The following is an 18987-nucleotide window of genomic DNA, read 5'->3' as shown; positions in this document are numbered from 1 at the left end:
GTGTGCGCGTTTTTGTATGTATATATTGAAAATTTTTCCTTCCATTAAATTCAGTTGTAAGTTCAGCGCCGTGTTTGTCTACTCCTCTTCTAGTCCTGTCGTTTAGCGCTGTTTATATGTACTTTCGCCATGGAACACCAACTCGCCCAATCTACCGTTCTTCTTAATATAAAGACAGCTGTTCTGTACTTTTCGTTCAACATTGCACTTCGTGTTCGAAAAATAGTGCCTTTCTGTATATTCACGTTCGTTAACCGTATGTCTTCTATCGTGTTTCCACGGCACATGTACAAGATTATCTGCATTAGTGGCCCCCACTGTGGCTCAGTGGTTATGGCGTCCGGCTGCTTACCCGTAAGACGCGGGTTCGGTCCAAGCCGCGGCAGTCGAATTTCGATGGAGACGAAATTCTAGAGGTCCATGCACTGTGTGATGTTAGTGTAAATTAGGGATTCCCAGGTGGTCGACATTTCCGGAGCCCATCACTACGGCGTCCCTCATAACCTGAGTATTTTGGGACGTTAATCTCCATCATAAACAAGCCACTTTTTTTTTATTCTGGGTTATGGGCCCATAAACAAGCCACTTCTTTTAGTCTGGTTTATGTGGGTTTAACATCCCAAAGGAGTCAGGCTATGAGGGACGCGTAGTGATGCGCTCCGGAAATGTCGACCACCTGGGGTTCTTTAACATGTAGTGACATGACACAGTGCACGGACCTCTAGAATTTCGCCATCGAAATTCGATCGCCGCGGCTGGGATCAAACCCGCGTCTTACGGGTAAACAGCTGAGCGCCATAACCACTGAGCCACCGTGGTGGGCCCTAATTCAGACAATCTTATACATGTGGTTCGTCCATATATACTTCCCACTGGCCGATCTCCATGTGGCGCCATTCATATGGTGACATTCGTACCGAAATTGTAACGCCGCCGTTTGTCGTACCGCGTTCCGAGTGATGTCATACGATTTCCGGTTGCTTATAGGTTACATGTGCCAGCCACGTTTGAGGCTAGCTTCCGACAAGGATTCAAACCGTCGACATAACAATGTTCATTTGTATGCCTCCCGAGACTTCGTACAATTATTTCGATGAAACGGTGCGCTTGAGGTGTCCACGAAGAAGTCAAAGAAATTACTGCGCCATTTCCTTTTCTCAAATGATCATAGTTCGTCGTACAGCTTTCTCTGTGGTGCCAGGGGCTTGTGTGTGTGTGTGTGTGTGGAGGGTGGGGGGGGTGCCTTTCAATTACTGGAGGCTAAGAATTTTATTACCTTTAGTGTGTGACGGCCTCACATCACTGGCACATCTGTGGCGAATCGGTGCTGCTTACAGCACTACGTTTGGCATTTGTTTGATGCAGAGCTCCCAAAGAGGAGCGTTCCAGTGGGCGAACCATTTCTTTCGCCGAGCAGAAAGCGCCTAATGTGGTCGTTGACGAGCTTCGGTCGCTCGCGGTGCACCCAGTGGCCAGCGTCGGACACATACTCGACGCGGCCGCTGCCAGCGTACTGCAGCGTCAGCGCCGCGATGTCTTTGGTCAGGACCGCATCGTGGCAGCCCCACACAATCAGAGCAGGGACGGCGAGTCGGCGGTACGGCGGAGGGTCATCCGACTCCAGCCGGAACGACGCCCGGTAGTAGTTTATGGGGCCTGTCAGGGCGCCTGGGACGGGAGTTTGAAAAGAAGGGTAGCGGATCGGGCTAGTTGGTGCAGTTTTGACATTTTTCGAAGCGCAAAAACCACAAGGACGCAGAGGGAACAGACAGGGACGAGCGCTCGTCCCTGTCTGTTCCCTCTGCGTCCTTGTTGTTTTAGCGCTTCGGAAAATTTGAAAAGAAGTGCTGCTGGTATTACAGAAAAAGAAAATGCTGATAAAGAAAGTTCCAACAAGATCCCTGCTCGAACATCCCTTGTCGTAAACTCATACAGGTTTGTGGGAATACGAAATCTGTATATGTGAAAAACCATACGTACTCTATACCCAGTTAAGGTTCCCATATCTTTTCATTGCAGTTCTCATATTGGACGATCTGCGTGACGTGGCGCTGGTGTCGTCGGCGCCATGGGCGAAACTTTCCTGTTGAAGCAGCTTAAATGGCCTATCTAGGTCACGTGCAGGGTTGCCGTTGGGAATTTTTCAAAAAGAGCCAGAACTGAAGCTAAAAGTAGCCAAAAGTAGCCACGCCACCTGATCTTGGCGCCAAATTTGTAGCCAAGTAGAAAAGAACCATTATTATAAGCCACTTTTATTAATGAACAATAAATAATATCATTTTGAATCAACACAAAAACACAGAGTAAATAAAGAGCACGAAATTTTGGGCCTCTTGCTCGGCCCAAAATGCCAAAATAGAAGTTCTTGCTTGCGCCAAAATAGAAGTTCAAAGTAGCCAGAAAGTAGCCAAGGAGCCAGCGTGAAATTTTCATCGCCAGACGGGGTCGAAAAGTAGCCAATTTGGCGCAAAGTAGCCACCAACGGCAACCCTGGTCACGTTACCGTTTGGCTCCATCTCAACTTGCGCACCGGAGTTTGAGGAAACGGACCACATTGGCAGGTGGCGGTTAAGTAATGATTGGTACCAAGAGTCTAAGCAACCTGAGGTCGCTTACGGATCTGTGAATGCAAAGTCGAGAATGTCCGAATCCGCGTATATGGAGATTAATCCAATAACGCTATCGTGTCTTATCCTTAAGGAGGAGATTAAGTGTCTCTTCCAATTTCACACTGTTCTGATGTGTATGCGTGATTACAGCGTACTTAGATTTCAGCTGTTTCATGTGATTTCCACATAGAATATGAAAAGAAAATGTAAACGTGGTGGCCACCATATGGAACGTTTCACCAGGCATCAGAAAAGGAAACGTGGTGCTTGAGGCAAATACTATTAAAATAAATGCAGAGATTCAAACAGGGAAGTTATGTAAGAAATATTTATCTGTATGACGAGTGCTTTTCTTGACAATGTAGCACATTGCCCATGAGATAGGCAAACGAGAAAGAATGGTGAAGCAGTTGTAACGACTTGATTAAAAGAAGAATTTGCCGCAGCTTCCATGGGAGCAACTGATGCGCAGAAATGGCTTTCTGCTAATGAACATTGTGCCGAGAAGTGGAAATTTCACCTTTATTATAACTCTCTTATGCAACAATAGGACATATGGTTATGAACGTTATAAAAAGTGATGTCCACGTATGTTTGTCAAAGGACGCAAACACTCCTGAAAGAACTTACCCGTTTTTTACTGGAAGCTAACCAAAAGTCATTTACAACAGGCATTTTCGTCTGATGTCTCTTCCAGGAAAAGGAAAAAATAATTTCATTGTGTTGCGTGACACACAGAGAAACTTTTGGGACCATGAGGTGACAGAACCAATCAAGTAGGTTGGCGGTGTATGAAAACATAAGAGGACGCAGTTATTTTATAGCATGTCTGGAAAACTTAAGCCACGCGTAACAATACATGAGCCGGACAGGGTACAGGTTATATAGCGCTCGTTCGTGACTTCACGCGAACAAGTTTCCTCTTGGCCATAAGGGCAGTGCCAAAGATTTTACTTATCACGTACGAGAACATTACCACTTACGGAGTGCAATGATCGCCGCGCAGCTGCTGTGCTAAACGCATAATATTTGAACTAAAGGAATGAATATGGTGAATGCGGAGTAATATTAAATCAGTATTAAGTCCCACAGAGGACGTCGATCAAGTTTGTAAGACACAGATGGCTAGCTCTTGCGGTGCGGTTACTACGAACTTCCAAATATTGCTTTGTTCGAAAAGTTAGGGCAAATGGAATAATCCTATTTCAAGCTTTGTGGACCGTACGAAAAATAGATTCAGTACAGTTAACGGTACGCAATGGGCAGGCGATGTCCATTCTCCCAGTCGAGTTCGTCAATAGATTACATACAGGTATATTGGGCACATTTATTTACAATACTTCAGAGTATTGTCCCTCGGTGCGATCCCATTTATGGAACGACACTGGAAATATGACACATAGAAAAGAAGCTCATGTGACACAATAAAAATTAAACTACAGCGGTACTGTTAATGTATTGATTGAAAGCCAGAACTTGGCTCGATGTGATATCCCTTGCCGCGAACTTCTCTAGCTTTGTCAGCCACGTGGCGGTATGTCGTGTAAGCACGTTGCTCGCTTTATAATCGGAAAGTCCTCTCCCCGCTCTATGGAGTTTTTTTTTGCTCTTTCTGGATTGCAAATGATAAAAAAACCATGAAATTGCAGAACTTTGCTACATATGCATCTGTCCTTTTGATTAATCGTTAAGAAAAACGAAAATACGGACACGAAAGCGCTCCTTTCGATCGATAATAGAATGTCTTGGTAAAATATTTCCAGGCAGAAGCATAGTTGTTCAAACTAAAATTGGAGAAATTTGTATTTTTTCTTCTTTTTGGTTGCCTATTGCTGCCAGGAATTGAATTAATTAATCATTACCAAGAGCAAACCTGACACTACTGCTTATTCTATTCGGAACCATTTCTTTCTTGTATTTCAACTATCAACACTTTTTGTTCGGAATTTACTTGCTGTGTTTATCGCGCTTTTCACAGGTGTGTTGCACTAGATGATGTTCGATATTTACGATAAGACAGAGAAGTATAGAAAAAAGACCTAATGAATACAGCGCGGCATCTAGAATAAGAAATTAGGTTTGGAGCGAAGGCTTGCATATATTAAATGCTGGCTTCAGTGGCTGTGCGGTGCTTCACTGATTTATCCGCTTAAGCACTTTAGTCAAGCTGTTGACTTCAGGAAGAAAGCTACATATTTGACGTCTGGGCACCCGTTAAGGGTTAACGTCGTGGTCTTCCGCGAAGAAACAAATTTTCGGTCCGTACCTGGCTTGCTAAAAGCGTATTTTATTGCTTCCCTCTCTTCTTCGTTGTAGGCGCCGAGGAGCGTGTCGAGCAGTTTCATGTCGTTCACGCAGAAGTAAGTCTCGGGGAGCCAGGGCAGCTGGAATGTCACGAAGTACCTGCAAAGCTCGCAAATTAAATCGAAAGAGGTGATCTGTTAGTCTTGCAGCGCAAGCCAGAAACGCGGGTGGTATGAATGAAATCCAGGAAGGACTAATCATGCCGGCGATTTTCGTTCGTACTTCTAAAATTGCTCTTATCTTGAAAAAAAAAAAGATCCACTTATGTCATTATTAGTGCGGTTATTTTCACCTCGGTAGATCCAGCGAAAATGACTGAGACAGCTGTAATATTTAGGCTGCACATTTATTTCATTCCAGCAAAAAGAGCAGGCCTTGCTTTGACAAACATCAGCTCAGCAAAAGAGCACAGTGGTGCACGCAAAAAAAATAAAGCACGTTTGCGGCATGACCTCTCGAAGGAGACTTACTGTTTGATGATCAGAAATATATCTGAAATAATATTACTGTGTTCATAAACAAACTGTCTTTACAAAAGTGAAGGGATATTCGAGGATGATAGTTGTATGGAATAAATGTAGAATAAACTGATAGAAAATGGTAGTGCCGATGGTGCTGCTGTCTTTCTACATATGGTTGATTTGATGTGAAATTTTGTATAACGTGAAAGGAAGGCCCTTATCCTCAAAGAGCGGTTGTCGTCTCCAAATGGCATCTTAAAAACAATTTGTTTTTTATTGCAATTTTTCTGAGCGCACCCAACAACTTACGGAACAAATATTTATAGCTATGGTAGAAACTACACACGCAGATAAATAATACAAATGTAATGACATATGAGACCTTTGCTTTGAACCGGCTAGGCTTTGCAAATAACTATAGTGCCGGTGGCCCTTAGGGTTTTTGAAAATTCGGAGTACCCTGCAACACGCCTTTGTATTGTCATTTGCAGATTCTAGAACAAGTGTACGTGACGCTGCTAGGTTCAATAAGGTTTTTAATTACATTCTTTTTTGCAATATAATGCGATAAGCTGCTTATTCACAATAAGCCGATCAGCTGCGCAAGAACCAAAATTAACTCCTATTCAATTCAATTCAATTAATTTATTCCACGAAATATATACATGGTTGGAGCTCTCGACCAAAAAGCTGCTCGGGGCAGCTTGACGAGGCCCAAAACACCATAACAAGGTACAGCAATGCCGATACATGATTGCAATATGACAAAATAAAACACAATATTATGTGCAGTGTTATACACAAGAAAAACACGGCTAGTGTTTCAATACAAAAACTGACTCTCTTCTCTTCTGACGCTCTTCTCTGTAAGGTACTAGCTCTCCTCCGTAGGCAAAATGGGCCCATTTTTCGTGAGTAGAGTGTTCGAATGTGGACATCGTTAAGGTATCAATGCACAGTAATTAGATGAACGTAAGCGATGCAAAAACAAGAAAATGCAGAGACGATTCCACAATGTCATCACGTGTAGGGTGTAGGTGGATTGGTTGGGTGAACCTTGTAGCGGGTGCAGGTGGGTTGTTTGGAGGTCGGGGAAGGGTATTGGAGGTTAGAGATGGGTGGACTGAAAGGTGGGTCGGTAATGGGCAGACGTCTCCTGAAGGATGGTGTCAGCGTCACACAACACCAGGCGGACAAACTCGTGGATATAATGCTAATAAAACACATGCAGAATGTAAAAATGCGTACTTGAAAAAAAAAATCCCGAGAATTACGTAACTTTCTAATGCGAAATTTGAGCGCAGCAGATCAGCTGTTTCAGCTTTTCGATAGATTGAGGCAAAGAATTCGAACAAGGCATGTATGTAGACATACAGATAACTTGTTATTTTTCACACATACTCCTTCCTCCAGAAACACTCCGCTAACAGTTCCTGATAGTCATGAAGGAGGCTTTGTGGTCGGAGAAACAAACATATGCTCGACTTGCTGCACCAATGCCTGGTTCTCAAAGAAAAGGTCTATGCAAGTATTTCACGAGGTTGCCACAGAAACATAAGTTGGAGACGTTACGAGCGAGAAGAACGGACTGTTCTTCCACATGAGTGGAAAGGAACTCCTGTTTGTCTTTGTATCTGCATTAAAGTCCCCACCCACACTGCCACCCTGGCAGGTGGCATTTAATGGTTGATCGTGAGAGTTCGCTCACTGTTGTCAGCACTAACGCATACAGCCCACATCTCTCTCTCATTAGCCCACGTACCTATAAGCGCGATTCAGGCGTCCACTGACCCAGGGAGAGAGTTATGCGCACTTCCTTCCCTCAAAATGATCAGAGTGTAAAATGTTATCGACGCCAACGCCAAAGAATACAAATGGACGCCAATGGCCTATGGCGTCAGCGCCGCGTTTCTGGCACAACGCTGTCAATGCCTGCAGCCCACATCTCTCTCTCATTACCCCACGTACCTACAAGCATGATTCAGGCGTCCGCTGTCCCAGGGAGCCAGTTATGCGCATTTTATTTCCTTAAAATGATCATAGTGCAAAACCCTGTCCGCCAACGGCAATGAACACAAGAAACGCCGAAGGCTTCAGCGCCGCGTTTCTGGCACAACGTTGTCAATGCCTGCAGCCCACATCTCTCTCTCATTACCCCACGTACCTACAAGCGTGATTCAGGCGTCCGCTGTCCCAGGGAGCCAGTTATGCGCATTTCATTTCCTTAAAATGACCATAGTGTAAAACCTTGTCAACGCCAACGGCAATGAACACAAGAAACGCCGAAGGCTGCAGCGCCGCGTTTCTGGCATAACGTTGTCAATGCCAACGTATGCAGCCCACATCTGTCACTACCGACACGTAGATTAAAGCACGACTGAGGTGTCCACTGTTCCAAGAGGGCAGTTATGCGCATTCCCTCTGGTTCAGGTGTCCACCCAGATATGTCAGACAGATAGTGGGCCATTCACCAATTTTGCCATCTCCTTTCCAAGCTCCCGCTCCATTGGTTTCGCCGCTTAAAGCACCATTAAGGTGCCCACTGCTGGTTACAACGGACAACGGCGACGGCGATGCCTCGAAACGCAGAAACGGGTGCCACGCAGCTGCGCTCTAAAATGAAGCAACCTGGGTAGTGACACTAAAAGAAGAATATTAGACTGAGTATGTCAATCGACGTCGTGGCTAGAGCAATACATCGCGTTTTAGTGTTCCCTTTACCGTGTCCACCAACATCGTTTCTTATCCACTTTGCTGCAGTCAAGCTTCTTAATGTTTTGAGTGCGGATATTGTTTCGCGAATGCCACGGAATTCGATGTATTACTGTTCTGTCAAAAGGGACGCCCAGCGTCACTTCTGTGCCACTTTGACATCGTCATGCGTGTTAGCATTTCGATGCTAGCCTTGATATGACAGTGCAATGACATTTGATCTATTGACTTTGCTCGATTAAAAGTGACGATGACCTTTTTTTCTGAGCCTCTTGGATAACGTCAAGCGTCTTAGCGCTTCAGTGTGAGCCTTGTTCTGAGAATACAATGGCATTTGTTTTATTGCTTTTGTTCTCTTCGTAAAAGTGAACAAGAGCGTCACTTCCTAGCAACTTTGACATCGTCAGGCGTCATATTGTATCAATTCGAACCTTGTTATCCCAGTGCCACGGCATTTGGTATATCGCTTTGTTCTTTTAAAAGGAACGATTTACGTCACTTTTGAGCCTCTTGCATACCATGCATGCCATATGTTAGCGTTTAAGTCCGAACTTTCTTATAAGAATCAACGGCATTTGATTTTGCATTATTCACGTTGATTTGTGCAGTCGCGCGAGCGGCCTAATATGCCATCCTTCTCGCCAATAGCGACTGAGATATTCTCTACAAAACCCTAGCCATGACGGCACTGAACCACCGGCATCTCATGAAATCTAGCTTTAAAGCTTAGTCCTGTGTCAAGGCGAATTTCAAGTAAGCTGCTAGTGGAAACATTAAAAAAGGGGTGCATTCTTATTTTCATCGTACCTATGTATTGAGATCTGCGCTTTTAGTTAGCATTAAGCACCAGCATGCCGAAACCCTTATATGCTAATCAATTTATTAGCTCTCTGCGGTTCAGCAGTTACTACGACGCGGAGAAATGCCTTGCTTATCAAAATGCCACTAAACCTAACGCCGCTTCTCTGAAATGCGTGGATTGTTCGGAACGAAAAACCTTCGTGTCGACGCAAAAACCCTGTTTTGGTAAGTGCTTATGGTTTGTGGGTGCTTAACATCCCAACGCGACTCAGGTTATGAGGGATGCCGTAGTGGAGGTCTCCGGAAATTTCGATCACCTGGGGTTCCTTAACGTGCACTGACACCGAACTGTACACGAGCCTCTAGCATTACGCCTCCATCGAAATTCGACCGTCGCGGCCGGGATGGAACCCGCGTCTTTCGGGTCAGTAGCCAAGCGCCATAACCACTGAGCCAACCCGGCGGCTTGCTTTAATAAGTGTGACTAATGAAACAAGAAAGCTGCTCACGGGTTTACTCACCATGATCGGAGTATCTGGCTAAGGCTGTGTTCCAGCTGGTACTTCATGGCCAAAGGATGGGGCCCGTTGATGATGACCAGCTTGTCTACCAAATTCTCGTACTTTGTGGCAAACCACCAAGCGATGACTGCCCCCCAGTCATGGGCGACGACGTTGGCTTTTCTTTTACCTGAAATCGTAGCAAGCGCTCATTTTTGCCGCGCAGAATGGGACGTGATTTCTCATGCAAAAATGAAGGTTGAAACAAAGAACGTCACTATGAACATTGATAAATATGGTCCCATGTCACTCTTTAAGATTCCCCTGTAGAGTGGGAATGAAAAGACACAAAATGAGCGCGTATCATTAGATTATCACTGTAGCGCGCTTGATGTGCGTAGCTCGACGTTTGCCTGCTTAAAAATTGTTGCTAGCACATGGAAGTTTTACGGCTGTCACCTTGACTCCAACGTGCGAAAAAGATAGACATTGCTGCATCACGGAGCGGAGAACGTAATAAAAATTCAAGCTTGTTTGCTTTAGTTTTAAATAAATATTGATAATACTCCTTGTTTTAACTTTATTTTCTTGTTTCCATCAATGCAGTGAGGAGTTTGTGGTTATCAGTCATGGTTACACCGACAAGCTCTGTGTAGCACACGACAATAAACTTCCTTGACAAACAGGCGTTCTGTTAATTCTTTTAACTGAACAGGAGAGCGGAATCCCCTCGCAAAGCAATGACAAAAGTTGCATGTCAATAAGCGTTCGAAATACGACATGCAAGTGGTCTCACCCAGGGATATAATTAGCTGATGAACGTCCTCGACGAGGCGAGAGCCGCGGTAGTCCACCACTCGATCGGACTTGGAAGAGCGGCCGTAACCACGGAGGTCAAGGGTCACCACCCTGCAGATAGCCCATGAGCGATGCTTTGTAACTGTGCAGACACATTACAGATGTTCTGAAAAGAGCTTCCAAAGCTGTCCAACCATTATCGAACCTAATGCACGTGAAGTCATAAGCCGTTCAGTAATTTTTGGATGTGTATTGCATCGCAAGCGTTTGTTTCCTCTGGTGTCGCTCAAGTTAGATTAAGAGAGACAACGACGGTTTTCCCTGGGGGCCGTATATGCAATATTGAACTAGTGGTCATATATATATAGCCCCTTTCTAGACACGCTTTGTCAGGCACGGCGTTTAAAGGTGCACTGAAGTGGATTCTGAGCTCGTGTGTTTACCACGGGAGCTCGATGTACACGCTCTGAACATTATTGAAAACTTCCTATTCCTATGCGAGGTTCAGAATTCATGAAAATGTTTTCGTTATCACTTTGTCTAAGAGAAGGTAGCCATCTACAAGGGTAATTCCTTTGCAAAAGCACTCCTTGGCACGAGTATCCCTGCTCATTTCAGGCTCGAGAGAGAAGCTGCTCGAATACGTGAGCTAAATTCCTGAAAGTGGAAGAAAATACTAAATAAATAATATCAACACTTCAGATTAATAGGCAAGGTGGCGCAAGCTACAGCGCCGATGCACAGCTGATGGCAACACAGTCTGTGCTCCCAGTCCAGCTGGTACATGACTTACAAAGGTTGATTGGTTTGTGAGGTTTAATGTCTCAGGGCGACTCAGGCTATGAGGGACGGCATAGTGGAGGGTTTCGGTAATTTCTTCCACCTGGGGTTCTTTTACTTGCACTGACATCGCACAGTACACGGGCTCCAGCATTTCGCCCCCATCAAAATGCGACCGCTGCGGCAGTCGACCACGAAAACCACTGAACCACCGCAGTGGCTTCAGAAAGGGCTTCTTCATTGAAACGTGTACCAGAAGTCGTTCTTGAGACCGAGTATCTGGTGCTTCCAAGAGAACCAAAAGTCGGGGAAGCCGTGCAGTAGAAGGACCAGGGGCTTCTCTCTCTTTCCAGCCGAGACGTAGTGCAGCGTTGCATCCTGCGATGTTTAAACAAACAAACAAAAAAGCTTGCGAAGACTGCTTGATGCCGGCAGCACAGAAAAATACTGTCAAAGAACAAAGCAAACTATTAATTTATTTAACATACTTTAGAGGCTCCGGTACGGAGAATTCAGTACGGGGAGTTATAAAGAAAAAAGGCCGAATGACAACACATATATAGGAACGACAAGGAACTGAGTAGGCCAAAAAATTTGGAGGCGACAATCAAGCTCCGCCTTAAGGATGGAAGGCGTCAGCGTTAATGAGTTAATGCCCATATATGAAGAATCCTCAACTTTACAGTCATATGTCCGTGGGAGTCCTCATTGCAGTTCTTGCGCAATGGGGGGGGGGGGGGGGGGGGCTGCCTGGGCCACCCTACGCGACGATATTTATCGCTCCCAACGCCGACAACGCCGACGCCGGATTTCCTGCGTAAGAGGTCATTTATCGCTGTCGGGTTAAAAAGTAGCCTTATGAAGCAAATTTTGTCTACAGGCGCTTACACAAGACCTCACGATCTGTGATGAGGTTAGTGGTATCGGCAAAGTCAATGGAAAGTGAAATGGCATTATACGATGAAAATACACTGAAAGCCCGTCTCTTGCCGAAAACACGCTTGAAGCTCGGATGGCTACGAAGCCATTTGAACGTACGTGCGGTGTAGGCTTTGAAGGGAGTTGCCCGAGTTGAGGTTTTTATGCAGACAATGAAACTTAGTAGAGCAGAACGTTGGGCCAGTTGGTGTAGTGACATATTCAAGAAAACTTTGCGCAGATTAACACAAGACGGAGCGGGAAACACGCATGCACACACGAGCGCTCGTGTATGTGTTCGTGTTTCTCCCTTCCGTCTTGTGTTAATCTGCGCAAAGTTTTCATGAATAAGGAGACGAATTCTCTCATTGCGACTGATCTCAAGCGAATAAAGTGAAAGGTTTTGCCTGTTTTTTGTGCTGCTTGCATTTTGACTGTAGTCACGGGATATAAAGCGGAGTCCAAGTTTGAATTGATTCCAGCCTTTTAACTGCAATGGTGAGCTAGATTACTCCAGATTCAGAGTCGCTCGATGCTCAGTAATGACCTAGGCGCACAAAATAAAATCATAGGTTGATTATTTTTGCACTGAATACGGTGCTCAAATGCGGTTCTGGAATATGCCGAGAAGCTACAGCTTGGAGGTGAAAGAAATACAGAAGAAAACATGTGGGGGTGAGGCTGTCCTCGTCTGTCAGTGATATTCGTAGCTTTAGCGCGATAGCGCTACAGGCCCCGTTACCTAGAAACTCCGGTGTCGGTGTTGTCGCGTTGTGGGCGACAAATAGGGTGACCCTGTTTACTCACCACCGTGGCAGGTGGCTGTTAAATTAATGATCGACTGCGGCAGGTTGCTTGTGAAGAGCAAGCTCGGTCGCACAAAACGCAATGGTAGCAGCACCTGCCATCTCAGGCCGGTGGTGCATCCCTTAACTGCTGCACCAGTGCAGTACGAGTGGTGTGAGGACTCCCATGGAAGTATGAATTTAAAGTTGGGAATGACCGATTTCGCATATTTGGGCAGTAATTCATTAACGTTGTTGCGTCATATACTTAATAAGTGCCCCCTTTAATTTTTGTCTATGCCTTTTTCACAGAACTTTCTCTACCGAGTCCCATTGCCCGCGCCCGTTCTAATCATGAGCTGTGCCAGCTAACTTGAGGGGACAATGAGTTTAGTTTAGTTTAGTTTAGTTTATTGGGGGTTAACGTCCGAAAGCGACTAAGGCTATGAAGGACGCCGTAGTGAAGGGCTCCGGAAATTTCGACCATCTGGGGTTCCTTAACGTGCACTGACATCGCACAGTACACGGGCCTCTAGAATTTCGCCTACATCGAAATTCAGCCTCCGCGGCCGGGATCGAACCCGTGTCTTTCGGGTCAGCCCCGAGCACCACAACCACTGAGCCACCGCGGCGGGACTGAGGGGACAATGAGGAGAAACTCAAATTTACTTGCATGCCTAGAACATCCTGTGTGAATGACTGAGGCTGCATCGTTTGAAAAGTAAGCTTACATGTCTGTTTTGATTGGCGCATGATGGCCTTATTGCCTATGTGCCCTAAAACTGAGCACAAAACAAGTAAAGTTTTTAAGAAATAAAAATGGTTAGCGACTGATGTATACTCTGCGCCACTACAGCTCATTTTCTTCCAGAGAACTGCGAATTGTGGGTGAAAAAATTTACGTAGGGGATCTTTAAGGCCAGGCTACACGCGCATTCATCTCTTAAAGGGACCATGAAATCGTATACATAATGTGGTTAGGAAAAGCGCATGAGCGATCGGTATTCCATCACTCGTCATCGCATCGTGAAAATATTTAAGCTAGGTTAGTTAATAGCGAAGATATCGGCGACTAAAATTTAAGCTCCATCTCGCCCGCCTCAAGTCATACACACCGACGGGCCAGAAAAAGAAAGCAAAATAAATTGCGAGGACACTTTGGCAACTGAAGTGTCGAGAGGCGAAAGCCGAGGACACTATGTCATGACAACTTCCGGTGGATGTGACGTCACACCGTCCCGTGGCTATATCGGCACCCAAATTATACGTCGTTCTGGGATCTTAAGGGTTAATTACGCGTAATTACACATTTTTTCATCTAATTTGACCCAAATCAGGCGTTTTTCCGACCATTCTGTGGCAATTTTCACTATGCCGTGACGATTTTCGGTGGATGTGACGTCACACCATTCTGGTGGCTATATGGTTTATGGGGTTTAACGTCCCAAAGCGACTGAGGCTATGAGAGACGCCGTAGTGAAGGCTGCGGAAATTTCGACCACCTGGGGTTCTTTAACGTGCACTGACATCGCACAGTACACGGGCCTCTAGAATTTCTCCTCCAAAGAAATTCCAGCCGCCGCGGCCGGGATCGAACCCGCGTCTTTTGGGACAGCAGCCGAGCACCATAGCCACTGAGCCACCGCGGCGGCGGTGGCTATATGATCGTCCGCGCTATTTTGAAGCAGTTTTGACACTTTTGACTACAATGAATCAGCTAATTAATCTACAGTCATCAAACTTGTCTTCTAGGTTCATTTTTCATCCTCTGTCTGAAGCTACCATGGGTTTTCTCCTGCCTTTTTAGTTCCCGAGTTAACACGAGTTAAAAGCTGCCAAAAGTGTGACACCCTCTGCTAACGGATGACAGATTGAGCCATTAAAGGCTTTCGCCTTAAAAGGACAAGCCGCGCTTCCACCACTCCGCGCCCCATCCCACCCCGCTCCCTGGGCGCGGCCGATGTCACCACTGGGCTCGCCCGGACTGCCCACTGATGTCATCGGGGTGGGGGGCGCTCGGTGGGGTGTCGCACTAATCGCTTTGCGAGCTACTGCGAGCAGAGACTTTTAAAAATTATTTGTAAATATAGGGTCCACGCAGAGCTTCTAAGTTTGACTGGAATGCCCATAAGGACCAGCTCTACAAATCTGTTGACTAGAACACTACTATGGAAATCGTTTGAAGGTCCCTTTAAAGGTGATCATGGGGGCAATTCAATCAATTTCTAAGAAATTCTGGAATAGGCTGTAGTTGGGCGGGCCAGATCTCCCGACAATTTTTCTTCAAAGAGGGGGGGGGGAGGAGTCAATTGGATTTTACTAGGAATATACATTTTCAAGATGTAAATGGGACATGCAACGCAAAAGAGCTCCCACTCACCCCCCTCCCTCTCCCTAGTTCCCAAGTGCCGCCTGCAGCAACAAATGGCTTTTTTTGCGACCAGCTTATACAAATATCATAATTACCAGCAGGAACCATAAAGTCTATGTTTGCTAAGAACCGAAATTCGATGTCTTTATCTCAGTGTTTATTTACCAAAGCGAGAGCTGCAATGCCCCCCCCCCCCGCGACAAACGAAACCATGACTGACTGGGGTGGGAGATATTGGGAGTTGGCGGAGGGATAGGTTTAGCCTGCTTCTCCTGTGGTCGCAAATCGCAACAATTGTGCTAATCCGTCAGTGCATCCCGGTAAGAAATAAACGCAGCCGGATAGCAAAGAAAACGTCCTCTTCCTCGCTGCGGGGACTGGCCTGCTAACATAGCAGCTTTCTTGAAAAAAAAATAGCGCGAAATTTATGCTCTTTATTTTTAGTATTCTCCAAAAAATCTTGCATATTTGAGCGTCGATCTCGGCAACACAAAAACCATCCTCTTATCTTGGAAGTTACGTGAAGAACAGCCGGGCGAGGAAAAATAGACAAGAAGATTGCAGGAGTCCAAGTAAAGGGCATCCAGGCAATAATGGAAGATCATTTGCTTTATTGTGCTTTTTTGCTTGTTTGTCGGATATTTCGTTTATTGTTACTGTCAACCCGATTGAAGGGTCATCGATTGAAACTCAGCATGATATCGTCCTCGTCTCTCGCCTCAAGCCCTACCTTTTGCCATCCCCTGCAATGCCCTAATTTACACCGAGACGGTTTATTTGCGACCAGGGGCCGAGCAACGAGTATCGTGGATGAACGAAGTGTCTCGGTGGTGTGCCTGCTCTGGGCTTGCGCGCCGTGTGCCCTGCGTTCTCTGTTTGCGGGCCCTGTGCCCTCGGCCTGTGATCTGTGCCCGGGAAGTTCTAGCGTCGTTCTCACCTTGGGGCACGTAACAATATTGCGATGCAACCGCTCGTCGTAAAGCGTTCCGGGTGGTGGCATACGCACGCGCAGTGCGGGCGCCCCCAAAAAACAAAACGTTTACGGCTTGTGCCCACGGCATTAAAACTCGGCGAACCTCACCGCCGTGCAACGCGTGGGTCCAAACGTTGTCTGCCTGGTGCGCAACTAATACGCAAACACATAAACTCGTTGAAAAGAACTTTACTGCATGCACCAACATTACGCGTTAAACATACAGCCGCCCACAGACTTAACACGAATGACGGAATGCGTGGCCTGGACTGCCGTCAGCGCCACGAAGCGTTAGTCATCGGGTGCGAGATAATGCTCTCGGAATGTTTGCGGTGTCTGACGATAGAAGGTGCGAACCGCGGCAGCTTACCGGGCAGCTTACCGGGCAGGGCTGCCGCGATAAGAAAACTGCAAAGAGTGTTGCCGGGGCTGTGGAGGCCAAATCGGCGAGCAAAAAGCTCTGAAACGCCCCCGTGACGAGCGCGCTGTCCACGCGGCGATCAGTCACAAACGGATAAGTAGTAAAAGCGAGCTGCGCGCCAGCTATCGTCAGCCACCTCAAACATACCGAGAGCATTGTCTCGTACCAATGACTATCAGTTGGTGGCGCTGACGGCAGTCCAAGACACGCTTTCCATCATTCGTGTTAAGTCTGCGGGCGGCTGTACACCTAGGGACGGTAGAGCTATCGCATTCCCAAACGTAAGCCTCCTTAAGTGCCTCTGCTGATTTTTTTTTTCCCCAGCTTCCAGAAAGTGCTCCTTCATAACCTCCACTTTCACACCAGCCACTCTTTTTTTTTTCAGGTCGTGTTATATTTTATCAAAAACGCACGTAAATTTTCGGCTCCCGCATGTGCCCGTTTTTGAAGTTCTTCCTGTTGTGAAAAATAAAACAGGTGCTACGTCATGCTGTGGTACAATTATATTTCATATTTGTCACCGCTAGTTGCGCTAGCTTCATTTCACAAAACTAATCTGCATGGTTCCTCACAAGACAAGGCCCTCGCTGGAAACGATCTCACCTTCAGGAAATTACGTGCGAACTCCTTCAGTGACAGTACCGCAATGGGTAAGAGGAAGTCCGCGAAGACGAGGAATATACCACGCAGTTAAATTATTCATTAAAGCTACAATGACCTGACAACGACCTACCATGACAAAGAAGCTCACCTCCATCGTGATGAAGTCATGACCACCGAGCGCCGGATCTTGAAGGCACTCTGGTTCCTCAGCCCGTTCCCTGGGCTTCAAGACACGCCTACCTTTGAGCAGCACCAGCAGCGCGATATGCACCAGCAGGATTCCAGAACGGGTCGCTCCGATGATCACCAGCAGAAGAGTCGTGAACGCCCGGCGCAGAGTTGCAAGGAGAGGCATTCCTTTCCACACGTGTTCCACCAGGTGCTGGTAACCCAGTACTCAATTACCACAGCTCGCTGTGCTCACCATGATATATGATTTACAACCGTTCGAGTCCAAACTGGCACATTTCTTGGTATCGGGTGCACGTTAGCGAGGTGTTTTTGTTTGAATTTCGGCGCGCCAGGCGGAGCGTACTGCTGGAGACTGCTTCCTAATGCATGTGCTTGCCTCCTAAGATCTTGCTCAGCTGGCACGGTGCAGTATGGTCCTCAAGAGCTCGGAAATGTCCGCAAATGCAGCTATCTTGAGCTGGAATTGTAGACAACTTAATCAACGGCAAGAATGCTGTTCACCAACGTTTCTTGCAGGCGAATGTGCCTTGACGTTGCCTTGCGAATCTGCATCTGCCGTGACGATGGCTCTGGAGGAACAAAGAGGGATTTTAGGCCACACGCACCATGTATGTCATAGTGTAGAAGAACTTCTATTTGGGCTAGATGTTTCATTGTACTCGAGAAAGGAAAAACAGTGGCGCCGAAAAAGCACACACACAGCAGAAGAACGACGTAGGACAAGCGCTCACTTCATCTGACTTTAATCTCTGAAAAGCAAGAAAATGTACAGAAACGTTGGCATGCGCAGAAAGTAACCTCATGTGCAATCAACAGAACCGTTCAAGATATGAAATCTCAGCTTCAAAAAGGCTCACAGATGTATCGCTGACACAACTTTTTCCTGTTTTTCTTATGTGATACGCCTCCAAAACCTCCCGTGCCTTACTATCACCGCTCCTCCCCAGAATCTTTATCCCATCAAGTCGTGGTTCACACTTTTTGCACCTTGCACTCTGCACAGTACGAGGGTCGTTCAATAAAGATTTCCGCTGACCCACTTCCTTTGAACGGAGAGCAGCGAAACTTTGCAGATTTATTAGTCCTTCTGTACATAGTTGCCACCCAGGGACACACACTTCTCCCATTTTTTATGCATCTGTAAACACCTTGCTTGTAGAAGTCAACACGTAGCTCCAAAAGCCATGTTGTGACTTCGGAAATCAGAGTCTCATCATCTGGAAAATGCTTTCCCTTCAAATATGACTTCATTGTTCGAAAGAGGAGGCAGTCCGATGGTGCGAGGTCGGGTGAATAAGGGGGATGCGGTAGAATTTCAAAGCCGCAGCAGCGTGCTTCCATCTGGGCAACATGAGAGTTGTGAACTGAGGCATTGTCTTTCAGAAGGCGGACACCTTTGGTGAGCATGCCACGTCTCTTGCTTTTGATGGACTCCCGCAATTTTCGCCGCAGTGAAGCATAGTATGCCCCAGTAATCGTGGCACCATTTGCTAGGAAATCCATCAAGACTACTCCGTGCTGGTCCCAAAAGACTTTGAGCATGACCTTGCCCGCCGAGGGCAGGGCGCGTGCCTTCTTTGTAGGCGGTGAGTCCAAGTGCTTCGATTGCACCGACTGGACACTAGTCTCCGGATCATAGTAATGGACTCAGCTTTCATACTGTGCAATCAGTCTGTTGAAAAAGTCCTCCTGGTTTCCATGGCACATGGTCAAAAGAGCCTGGGAGCATTCGACTCGTTCCTGCTTTCGGAAAGGTGTG

At 46.4% G+C, this 18987-nt stretch overlaps 1 protein-coding gene across 1 annotated transcript; it reads right to left on the bottom strand.

The window, feature by feature from the left end:
- Positions 1-1339: 1339 nt before the first annotated feature.
- On the bottom strand, positions 1340-17391 carry LOC149324404 (epoxide hydrolase 4-like). The gene is made up of 6 exons (XM_089565551.1): positions 17185-17391; positions 11219-11343; positions 10184-10296; positions 9409-9577; positions 4876-5012; positions 1340-1668 (listed from the first exon to the last, which is right to left on the bottom strand). The coding sequence occupies exons 1-6, from the start codon at positions 17389-17391 to the stop codon at positions 1340-1342; spliced, it is 1080 nt and encodes a 359-aa protein (XP_089421677.1).
- Between the last annotated feature and the right edge of the window lie 1596 nt (positions 17392-18987).

The sequence above is a fragment of the Amblyomma mixtum genome, unplaced genomic scaffold (assembly GCF_055824585.1).
Source record: "Amblyomma mixtum isolate Tamu unplaced genomic scaffold, ASM5582458v1 scaffold_39, whole genome shotgun sequence".
NCBI classification, from domain to species: Eukaryota; Metazoa; Arthropoda; class Arachnida; order Ixodida; family Ixodidae; genus Amblyomma; species Amblyomma mixtum.
Note: the sequence above shows the minus strand (reverse complement) of the source record. Positions and strands in the feature narration are given on the sequence as shown.

What these genes read in the sequence shown, in the direction of transcription:
- LOC149324404 (XM_089565551.1), bottom strand. Translation starts at nt 17,391, where the DNA reads ATGCCTCTCCTTGCAACTCTGCGCCGGGCGTTCACGACTCTTCTGCTG. An exon ending in ATGACTTCATCACGATGGAG is followed by an intron (nt 11,344 to 17,184) that starts GTGAGCTTCTTT and finishes TAAACATCGCAG; the next exon opens with GATGCAACGCTGCACTACGT. An exon ending in ATACGCTTTTAGCAAGCCAG is followed by an intron (nt 1,669 to 4,875) that starts GTACGGACCGAA and finishes CTCCCGTCCCAG; the next exon opens with GCGCCCTGACAGGCCCCATA.